Source organism: Salvelinus fontinalis, chromosome 25 (assembly GCF_029448725.1).
Source record: "Salvelinus fontinalis isolate EN_2023a chromosome 25, ASM2944872v1, whole genome shotgun sequence".
Lineage (NCBI taxonomy): Eukaryota > Metazoa > Chordata > Actinopteri > Salmoniformes > Salmonidae > Salvelinus > Salvelinus fontinalis.
In genome coordinates, this window is record NC_074689.1 from 33,935,303 (window position 1) to 33,946,519 (window position 11,217).

The 11,217-nt window shown below is 45.1% G+C and overlaps 1 protein-coding gene across 5 annotated transcripts in view; it reads left to right on the forward strand.

The window, feature by feature from the left end:
- Positions 1–10,184, forward strand: part of LOC129823213 (phospholipase D1-like) — a 28,235-nt gene extending 18,051 nt beyond the window's left edge. For 3 of the 5 annotated variants that reach the window (XM_055882071.1, XM_055882072.1, XM_055882075.1), the window contains 11 exons: positions 433–564; positions 647–765; positions 929–1,042; positions 1,146–1,256; positions 1,343–1,431; positions 3,153–3,266; positions 3,669–3,718; positions 4,875–5,009; positions 7,933–8,086; positions 8,225–8,342; positions 8,501–10,184. In XM_055882071.1, coding sequence (XP_055738046.1) covers positions 433–564; positions 647–765; positions 929–1,042; positions 1,146–1,256; positions 1,343–1,431; positions 3,153–3,266; positions 3,669–3,718; positions 4,875–5,009; positions 7,933–8,086; positions 8,225–8,342; positions 8,501–8,725 — 1,361 coding nt within the window. In that variant the 3' untranslated portion in view covers positions 8,726–10,184. Of the gene's footprint in view, positions 1–432; positions 565–646; positions 766–928; positions 1,043–1,145; positions 1,257–1,342; positions 1,432–3,152; positions 3,267–3,668; positions 3,719–4,184; positions 4,749–4,874; positions 5,014–7,932; positions 8,087–8,224; positions 8,343–8,500 lie in introns of those variants that run through there. The other 2 variants (XM_055882074.1, XM_055882073.1) reach the window with 2 other exon arrangements.
- Positions 10,185–11,217: the final 1,033 nt, after the last annotated feature.

Here is an 11,217-nt window from a genome sequence, read left to right on the forward strand (position 1 = left end):
CTTATAGTAACCAACCTCTCTCTCTTGGAGTCTCTTCTGATTTCAACTGAAATGTGTCTTCCGCATTTAACCCAATCCTTCTGAATCAGAGAGGTGTTGGGGGCCACCTTACGTCTTTGTCGCCCCGGGAACAGTGGGTTAACTGCCTTGCTCAGTGGCAGAACGACAGATTTATACCTTGTCAGCTCGGGGATTCGATCCACCAACCTTTCGGTTACTGGCTCAACATTCTAACCACTAGGCTACCTGTTGAAGTCATTCAGTTGTACAACTGACTAGGTTTCTCCCTTTCCTCTTCTGATTTCCACTGCCCCCTGCTGCTGGTTTTGGGAGGTGCAGGGAAACGTTTTCCTGGTCAGATCAAAGTCAGGAAAACCTCCTGGACCTATACGCTTGATGTTTAACTTCTATGTGTCTGTGTCTGGCCTTTAGAGACAGTGCGTAGCATGCAAACAGGAATAGGAGGAGTAGGAGAGTTGGTTGGAGATACAAGGTTCTGGCATGGGAAAGACTACTGCAACTTCGTATACAAAGACTGGATCCAACTGGACAAGCCCTTTGACGGTAAGCACATCACCTGAACACACACTTGAACCTGGTCATAAACACACACCTACCTGTACATGACTGTATCCCGTCTCGCCAGACTTCATTGACAGACACACCCACCCCAGGATGCCGTGGCATGACATCGCCTCCGTGGTTCATGGGAAGGCTGCCAGGGATGTGGCCAGACACTTTATCCAGCGCTGGAACTTCTGCAAGGTCAGACACAGGTCATAGTGATGTCAATAAGGTTCAGAGGTAACATGTCTGACTCCTTCACAATTTCTGTACAAGAACAGCATTTTGGTAATTGATCATTTCTCTCTCTTTCTGGCATCCCCTCTTTCACTTCCTCTTTGTCTGTCTCTCTATCTGGCTCTAGATAATGAAGCCAAAGTATCGTTCTCTCTCCTACCCGTACCTCCTGCCCAAGTCTCACAATACCGCAGGAGAGATCAGATACCAAGTCCCCAACTGCATCCCTGCAAAAGTACAGGTAAACACACACTAACACACGCACCATCCTACACACACAAGTTTTATGGCTTGAATATCCAACTGCACATTTCCACTCTCTTCCTGTCTGTGTCCCCTGTCAGATCCTGCGCTCAGCATCCGACTGGTCAGCTGGTATAAAGTACCATGAAGAATCCATCCACAATGCCTACGTCCACGCTATCAAGAACAGCCAACACTACATCTACATAGAGGTACTGTTGTACATATAGAGTACATTACATAACACTACATAGGCGTTGTGTAGTGTAACATGCTTCTATGTCCTGCTGTTTCTCAGAACCAGTTCTTCATCAGCTGTACTGATAACAGACATGTCTTCAACAAGATAGGAGACGCCATCGCTGAACGCATCATCCAAGCATACAAGTAACCCCCCCCCTCTCCACACACACAAACATGCACACATGTACAGTACCAGTCAAACTTTTGGACACACCTACTCATATTTTTAACATTGTAGAATATAGTGAAGACATCAAAACTATGACATAACACATATGGAATCATGTAGTAACCAAAAAGCTATTAAACAAATAAAAATATATTTGAGATTCTTCAAAGTAGCCACCCTTTGCCTTGATGAATGCTTTGCACACTCTTGGCATTCTCTCAACCAGCTTCACCTGGAATGCTTTTTTTTAAGGAGTTCCCACATATGCTGAGTACTTGTTGGCTGCTTTTCCTTCACTCTGTGGTCCAACATCCCAAACCATCTCAATTGTGTTGAGGTCGGTTGATTATGGAGGCCAGGTCATCTGATGCAGCACTCCATCACTCTCCTTCTTTGTCAAATAGCCCTTACATAGCCTGGATGTGTGTTGGGTCATTGTCCTGTTAAAAAAGCAAATGATAGTCCCACTAAGCGCAAACCACATGGGATGGCCTACCGCTGCAGAATGTTGTGGTAGCCATGCTGGTTAAGTGTGCCTTGCATTCTAAGCAAAGCACCATCACACCACCTCCTCCTTGCTTCACGGTGGGACCCACACATGCCGAGATCATCCGTTCACCTACTCTGCGTCTCACAAAGATATGGCGGTTGGAACCAAAAATCTCAAATTTGGACTCATCAGACCAAAGGACAGATTTCCACTGGTCTAATGTCCATTGCTTGTGTTTCTTGGCCCAAGCAAGTCTCTTCTTATTATTGGTGTCCTTTAGTAGTGGTTTCTGTGCAGCAAATCGACCATGACGGCCTGATTCACGCAGTCTCCTCTGAACAGTTGATTGTTGACATGTGTTTGTTACTTGAACTCTGTGAAGCATTTATTTGGGCTGCAATTTCTGAAGCTGGTAACTGTAATGAACTTATCCTCTGCAGCAGAGGGAACTCTGGGTCTTCCTTTCCTGTGGCAGTCCTCATGAGAGCCAGTTTCATCATAGCGCTCAATGGTTTTTGCGACTGCACTTGAAGAAACTTTCAAATTTCTTGAAATTTTGTGTATTGACTGACCTTCATGTCTTAAGGTAATGATGGACTGTCGTTTCTCTTTGCTTGTTTCGAGCTGTTCTTGCCATAATATGGACTTGGTCTTTTACCAAATAGGGTTATATTCTGTATACCACCCCTACCATGTCACAGCACAACTGATTGGCTCAAACACATTAAGAAAGAAAGAAATTCCACAAATTAACTTTTAAGAAGGCACACCTGTTAATTTAAATGCATTCCAGGTGACTACCTCATGAAGCTGGTTGAGAGAATGCCAAGTGTGTACAAAGCTGTCATCAGTGAAAAGGGTGGCTACTTTGAAGAATCTCAAATATAAAATATATTTTGATTTGTTTAAGTTTTTTTGTTTACTACATGTGTTATTTCATAGTTTTGATGTCTTTACTATTATGTATAAAATAGTCAAAATAGAGAAAAACCCTTGAATGAGCTGCTGTTTTGACTGGTACTGTACACACGCATATGTACACACACACGATATGACACGTACAGTAGAAACACACTCACTAAGAATAACCAGCTCCACATGGCAACTGTTAGGTTTGGCAACAGCAGCTTTCTTGAGGATGTTCCCACTGTTTAAGGTCACATCTTTCTCCGGGGGGAAATAAACTGTGTGTGTGTGTCCTTTTAGGGAGGGTAAGAAGTTCCGAGTGTACGTTGTGACCCCCTTGTTGCCCGGCTTCGAAGGAGACATCAACACCGGAGGAGGCATTGCCCTTCAGGCTGTCATGCACTACAACTACAGGTGTGTGAGCGGCACGCCATGTAATTAGACATGTCTGTCTGTGTAATGTATCTCTGCTGTAATATAAGGGGATTCAGAAGGCTGTGGCCAGAGGAGACTTGGGATGGCACTTGGGAGGTCAGTTAAAGGGTTTATATCTACCTCTGTTTACACAGAGTAGACACTGAGAAGACCTGCCTTCACTTTACAACCACAGCAGTAAAGTGTCTGTGTGTGTACTCCACCCATGGAGATGGACTTTATGGGTCAAATTAGCATCTTTGTGGAAACACTACATCACACACTGGCTAGGCTGTCTACACCCCCCCCCCCCCCCCCCCCCCCCCCCCCCCCCCCTGTTCCTGTGACTCATCAATCTAGAAGTGGCAAGTACTGGAGTTAACATTATCTCACTCTCTGTAGAACCATGAACAGAGGAGATTGTTCCATCATATCTCAGCTGAAGAGAGAAAGTAAGTAATGTGTGTGTGTGCATGTGTGTGTGTGCGTGCGTGTGCGTGTATGTGTGTGTACACAAGGGTAACGGGAAGTTCATGCCAGTTTCCACATTTCTACCCTCTTCACCAGAGTGGCGTCATACTGACCAGTACAAACAGCCATAGTTTAACACACACCATCTCAGTGCAAGAGTCGTCACTACAGTCCCTGGTTCGAATCCAGGCTTTATCACACCCGGCTGTGATTGGGAGTCCCATAGGGCGGCGCACAATTGGCCCAGCATCGTCCGGGTTTGGCCGGGGTATGCCGTCATTGTAAATAAGAATTTGTTCTTAACGGACTTGCCTAGTTGAATAAAGGTTACATAAAAAAAAAAATAATAATAGCACACCCACCTAGCAGAACACAGACCTACTTTTTGATTAACATTAGACTGTCTCCTTATGGTTCTGCTTTTATTTATGGTTCTGTGTGTTTCAGTGGACTGGTTGTGTGTGTGTGTTTCAGTGGACTGGTTGTATGTGTGTTTCAGTGGACTGGTTGTATGTGTGTTTCAGTGGACTGGTTGTGTGTGTGTTTCAGTGGACTGGTTGTGTGTGTGTGTTTCAGTGGACGGGTTGTGTGTTTCAGTGGACTCGTTGTGTGTGTGTGTTTCAGTGGACTCGTTGTGTGTGTGTGTTTCAGTGGACTCGTTGTGTGTGTGTGTTTCAGTGGACTCGTTGTGTGTGTGTGTTTCAGTGGACTGGTTGTGTGTGTGTTTCAGTGGACTGGTTGTGTGTGTGTTTCAGTGGACTGGTTGTGTGTGTGTTTCAGTGGACTGGTTGTGTGTGTGTGTGTGTGTGTGTGTGTGTGTGTGTGTGTGTGTGTTTCAGTGGATTGATTGTGTTTGTGTGTGTTTCAGTGGATTGATTGTGTGTGTGTGTGTGTGTGTGTGTGTTTCAGTGGATTGATTGTGTGTGTGTGTGTGTTTCAGTGGACTGGTTGTGTGTGTGTGTGTGTGTTTCAGTGGACTGGTTGTGTGTGTGTGTGTTTCAGTGGACTGGTTGTGTGTGTGTGTGTTTCAGTGGACTGGTTGTGTGTGTGTGTGTTTCAGTGGACTGGTTGTGTGTGTTTCAGTGGACTGGTTGTGTGTGTGTGTGTTTCAGTGGACTGGTTGTGTGTGTGTTTCAGTGGACGATCAGTGGATGAACTACATCTCATTCTGTGGTCTGAGGACTCACGCTGAACTGGAGGGACGCCTGGTCACAGAGCTCGTCTACGTCCACAGCAAGATGCTCATCGCAGACGACAACACCGTCATCATAGGTGGGTAGGTTTGGATTTGTGTGTATTGTTTTGTATTGTTAGGTATTACTGCACTGTTGGAGCTAGAAACATAAGCATTTCACGACACTTGCGATAATATCTGCAAAATACAGTTGAATTCGGAAGTTTACAAACACTTATGTTGGAGTCATTAAAACTCGTTTTTCAACCACTCCACAAATTTCTTGTTAACAAACTATAGTTTTGGCAAGTCGGTTAGGACATCTACTTTGTGCATGACACAAGTCATTTTTCCAACAATTGTTTACAGGCAGATTATTTCACTTATAATTCACCCTATCACAATTCCAGTGGGTCAGAAGTTTACATACACTGAGTTGACTGTGCATTTAAACAGCTTGGAAAATTCCAGAAAACGATGTCATGGCTTTAGAAGCTTCTGATAGGCTAATTGAAATCATTTTAGTCAATTGGAGATGTACCTGTGGTTGTATTTCAAGGCCTACCTTCAAACTCAGTGCCTCTTTGCTTGACATTATGGGAAAATCAAAATCGGCCAAGACCTCAGAAAAAAAATAGTAGACCTCCACAAGTCTGGTTCATCCTTGGGAGCAATTTCCAAACACCTGAAGGTACCACGTTCATCTGTACAAACAATAGTACGCAAGTATAAACACCATGGGACCACGCAGCCGTCATACCGCTCAGGAAGGAGACGGGTTCTGTCTCCTAGAGATGAACGTACTTTGGTGCGAAAAGTGCAAATCAATCCCAGAACAACAGCAAAGGACCTTGTGAAGATGCTGGAGGAAACAGGTACAAAAGTATCTATATCCACAGTAAAACGAGTCCTATATCGACATAACCTGAAAGGACACTCAGCAAGGATGAAGCCACTGCTCCAAAACCGCCATAAAAAAGACAGATTACGGTTTGCAACTGCACATGGGGACAAAGATCGTACTTTTTGGAGAAATGTCCTCTGGTCTGATGAAACAAAAATAAAACTGTTTGGCCATAATGACCATCATTATGTTTGGATGAAAAAGGGGGAGGCTTGCAAGCCGAAGAACACCATCCCAACCGTGAAGCACAAGGGTGGCAGCATCATGTTGTGTGGGTGCTTTGCTGCAGGAGGGACTGGTGCATTTCACAAAATAGATGGCATCATGAGGAAGTAAAAGTATGTGGATATATTAAAGCAACATCTCAAGACATCAGTCAGGAAGTTAAAGCTTGGTCGCAAATAGTTCTTCCAAATGGACAATGACCCCAAGCATACTTCCAAAGTTGTGGCAAAATGGCTTAAGGACAACAAAGTCAAGGTATTGGAGTGGCCATCACAAAGCCCTGACCTCCATCCTATAGAACATTTGTGGGCAGAACCGAAAAAGTGTGTGTGAGCAAGGAGGCCTACAAACCTGACTCAGTTACACCAGCTCTGTCAGGAGGAATGGGCCAAATTTCACTCAACTGATTGTGGGAAGCTTGTGGAAGGCTACCCGAAAGGTTTGACCCAAGTTAAACAATTTAAAGGCAATGCTACCAAATACTAATTGAGTGTATGTAAACTTCTGACCCACTGGGAATGTGATGAAAGAAATAAAAGCTGAAATAAATCATTCTCTCTACTATTATTCTGACATTTCACATTCCCAAAATAAAGTGGTGATCCTAAGACGGGAAATTTTTACTCTGATTAAATGTCAGGAATTGTGAAAAACTGAGTTTAAATGTATTTGGCTAAGGTGTATGTAAACTTCCGACTTCAACTGTATGTGCATGTGACCAATAAAATTGTATTTGATTTCTGTGTGCAAGTTTGGATTAATTGACCAGGTGGCGAATCGCATCTCTGCATGTCTGGCAGACATATCAGTGTGGATGACGGATCACCACCTCAAGCTGAACCTCGGCAAGACGGAGCTGCTCTTCCTCCCGGGGAAGGACTGTCCGTTCCATGATCTCGCCATCACGGTTGACAACTCCATTGTGTCCTCCTCCCAGAGCGCTAAGAACCTTGGCGTGATCCTGGACAACACCCTGTCGTTCTCCACCAACATCAAGGCGGTGGCCCGTTCCTGTAGGTTCATGCTCTACAACATCCGCAGAGTACGACCCTGCCTCACACAGGAAGCGGCGCAGGTCCTAATCCAGGCACTTGTCATCTCCCGTCTGGATTACTGCAACTCGCTGTTGGCTGGGCTCCCTGCCTGTGCCATTAAACCCCTACAACTCATCCAGAACGCCGCAGCCCGTCTGGTGTTCAACCTTCCCAAGTTCTCTCACGTCACCCCGCTCCTCCGCTCTCTCCACTGGCTTCCAGTTGAAGCTCGCATCCGCTACAAGACCATGGTGCTTGCCTACGGAGCTGTGAGGGGAACGGCACCTCAGTACCTTCAGGCTCTGATCAGGCCCTACACCCAAACAAGGGCACTGCGTTCATCCACCTCTGGCCTGCTCGCCTCCCTACCACTGAGGAAGTACAGTTCCCGCTCAGCCCAGTCAAAACTGTTTGCTGCTCTGGCACCCCAATGGTGGAACAAACTCCCTCACGACGCCAGGACAGCGGAGTCAATCACCACCTTCCGGAGACACCTGAAACCCCACCTCTTCAAGGAATACCTAGGATAGGATAAAGCAATCCTTCTGCCCCCCCCCCCCCCCCTTAAAAGATCTAGATGCACTATTGTAAAGTGGCTGTTCCACTGGATGTCATTAGGTGAATGCACCAATTTGTAAGTCGCTCTGGATAAGAGCGTCTGCTAAATGACTTAAATGTAAATGTAAAATGTAATTAATGTACGTCTGTAACCTAAGCTTTACATTACCATCTGCTGGTCAGTGTTATTACTGCATCCATCCATCCATTTACTCATAGTCAAAGAAGAGCTAAAGAAAGTCCTAATGACAGACACAAAGGACCCACACACAGCTAACACTTCCTGTGTGTGTGTTGTAGGTTCGGCCAACATCAACGACCGCAGCATGTTGGGGAAGCGTGACAGCGAGGTGGCGGTGATCGTTGAAGACTCGGAGACCGTTACCGCGGTGATGGATGGACAGGAGTACCAGGCTGGTCGCTATGCACTGGCACTACGTCTAGAGTGCTTCAGGTGTGTGTCGGTGTGTGAGCCTTCAAGTGCTTTGACTTACGACCTCACTGAGGATTCAACTCTTCTCTTTAATACTGAGACTTTTTCCCCTTCTCTCTCCCGTCACTCCCTCCATCCCTCTCTCCCGCCTTCCATCAGGACTATCCTAGGGGCCCATACTGATCTGTCTATAGACGTGTCTGACCCTCTCAGTGATCACTTCTACAAGGAGATTTGGATGACCACCTGTGCTCGCAACGCCACTATCTATCAGAAGGTAGCTAACAGACACACAAAAACACTCCATCTACCAGAAGGTACACAAACACTAACATGCAACATTAGAACCAACCCAGTCACTATTATGTCATAATGCTACCTATGCTTTGCTATCACAGAGAGTACAGAGTTGAACTTCTCCCTCTTTCCCCCCAGGTGTTCCGGTGCCTTCCCTCCAGTGATGTCAGGAACATTCTGGAACTGGAAGGCTACCTGGCCAAGCCGGGGTTGGAGAGGGAGGATTCTGCACGCGCTCATGAGGAGCTGAAGAAGATCCGTGGCTTCCTGGTCCAATTTCCGCTCGACTTCCTAACTGAGCAGAATCTACTTCCTCCCATCGGCTCCAAGGAGTCCATGGTCCCCATGGAGGTTTGGACCTGAGACCGAGACCAGTGACTTTACACACACACACTCCACATTCTATACCAGAGAACTCTACCAGTGTCTGGAGGTCATTCCACTCTGGAGTGTGTGTCTGAAAAGCAGACAGCACCTTCAAGTTTACATTAAAAAGAAGAAAACAAAGGAGGAGGAGAGGACAATGGAGTGATTAACTGGAATGTAACGGACTGCTCTGCTCTGTAACTGTTCTGTACTGTTTACTAACACTATGGGACGCCGTGAGGGCTGGAGAACGCAGCTCAGACTCCTCTGCGTGATGTTTCTATGAAAACATACTAAGGCCTTAGAATAATGTAAGACAAAAAAAGACGAGAGGGAGAAAAAAAGGAGAGTGTGATATCGGAGTTAGAAAGGGAGAAGGGGGGGTGAGAGAGAGCTCTGTGCCCTTGCAGGCACATTGTGAAAGTGAAACCTTAAAGCCCTGCCATGTATCTAACCTCTAACCCTGACCTTAACACCAAAATGAAATCACATGAACTCAACACAAGTGCCAATTATTGCTACGGTAATGTTAATGCAGTATACCTTCTCTTACATTCCTCATGTTCATTCTGTGGATTTCAGATTATGACCTTAAGGACCTCTGTTTCTACTAGCGTGCCTTTAGGTCTCTAGAGGCCTAGACACCCTGTACAATAGCAAAACACAAAGGGACATTGTATTCCATCTTAGGATGTTGTATGATGCTGCACGTAGCTGTTAGCATGCTAGCTAGTCACTGCATGTATTCATTAGCATGAAAACAAGTCAGTCTGCTGTGTGTTGCTGGTAACTTGTCATGTTAGCTACCAGTCCATGCAATCATTAGCATGCTAGCTAGAGTCAGTCCATTTTTAGCTACACCCGGCATGTAGCTACAGTAGCAAGGTTGGTCTTAATTCTAATTGAAGACAGTCAGTTCAGGAAGTGATTTTGTATTAAAGTAAAATTGAAATAAATAGCTGCTTCTTTTCAGTTTGAGAAGTCCTTGAAAATAAATGCTATTTTTTTCCGATAATTGAATTGTAGTTTACTTTGAATTGAGCCCAACTCTGGTAGCTAACTGATATGCTTACCGTTTGCTTGCTAGTAAATGGCTGGACTGTGGTCATTATACCAAAAATAAGTGATCTTTTTACTTTACTGACTGTAACTGTTCTGTCCGAGATAAGAGGTCTCCATGGGGAAGTCATAACTGTCTCATATCAGAATGTATCAACTGTCCTCTGTCCCCGTTCTCTGTCACGTTCCTTTTCATTTATTTTCTCTGTCCTGTCTTTGTTCATCTCTTTCGTACATTTCTCTTTCACTCTACCTTTTATTAGCCTGTTTCTATAAATTGCACTTTTTGCACAGACTGATTGTGTCTTGTAGGAAAACCCAAATACTGATAGTTCACGTATTTAATTATTTGTGCGTTGATGAAATGAATATTAACTATTAAATATTTCTGTTTTTTCTCATTGTCCTGGTGTGTCTTATTTATAATACAACCAAGTTAGTCTGTTGCGAGCCAATTTGCATTTACAAAGATTTTTTATGTAACCTTTATTTAACTAGGCAAGTCAGTTAAGAACAAATTCTTATTTTACAATGACTGCCTACCCCGGCCAAATCTTCCCTTAACCCGGACAACGCTCGGCCAATTGTGCGCTGCCCTATGGGACTCCCGATCACGGGCCGGGTGTGATACAGCACAGGATCGAACCAAGGTCTGTAGTGACGCCTCCAGCACTGAGATGCAGTGCCTTAGACCGCTGCGCCACTCGGGAGTCCTATGATGATGACCTGGCCAGGGACAAAACATTGCAATGAGAGGCCCTGTCTGTCTAGAGAATATGATTTTTTGGCTTTGTTCTTCACAGGGGCCAACAATTCAACTTTTAACCTGATAAAGCCTTTATAATCAGCCCTCATCTCTTAGAGAATTCCCACTGCCGGTGGCCCTGTTCCTCTGTTATCCCCTCTCACACCTCACTCTACCCATAGAGGATGCCTGGTTATTCTGTAAAAGTGCCTTCCTCACCATCTTAAATAGCATGCCCCATTCAAAATGTAGAACCAGGAACAGAAATAGCCCTGACTGCCCTTGACCAGCACAAAAACATCCTGTGGCGTACTGCATTAGCATTGAATAGCCCCCGTGATATGCAACTTTTCAGGGAAGTTAGGAACCAATATACACAGGCAGTTAGGAAAGCTAAGGCTAGCTTTTTCAAACAGAAATTTGCATCCTGAAACATAAACTCAAAAAAGTTCTGGGATACTGTAAAGTCCATGGATAATAAGATCACCTCCTCCCAGCTGCCCACTGCACTGAGGCTAGGAAACATTGTCACCACCGATAAATCCACTATAATTGAGAATTTCAATAAGCATTTTTATACGGCTGGCCATGCTTTCCACCTGGCTACCCCTACCCCAGTCAACTGCCATGCACCCCCCACAGCAACTCGCCCAAGCCTCCCCATTTCTCCTTCACCCAAATCCAG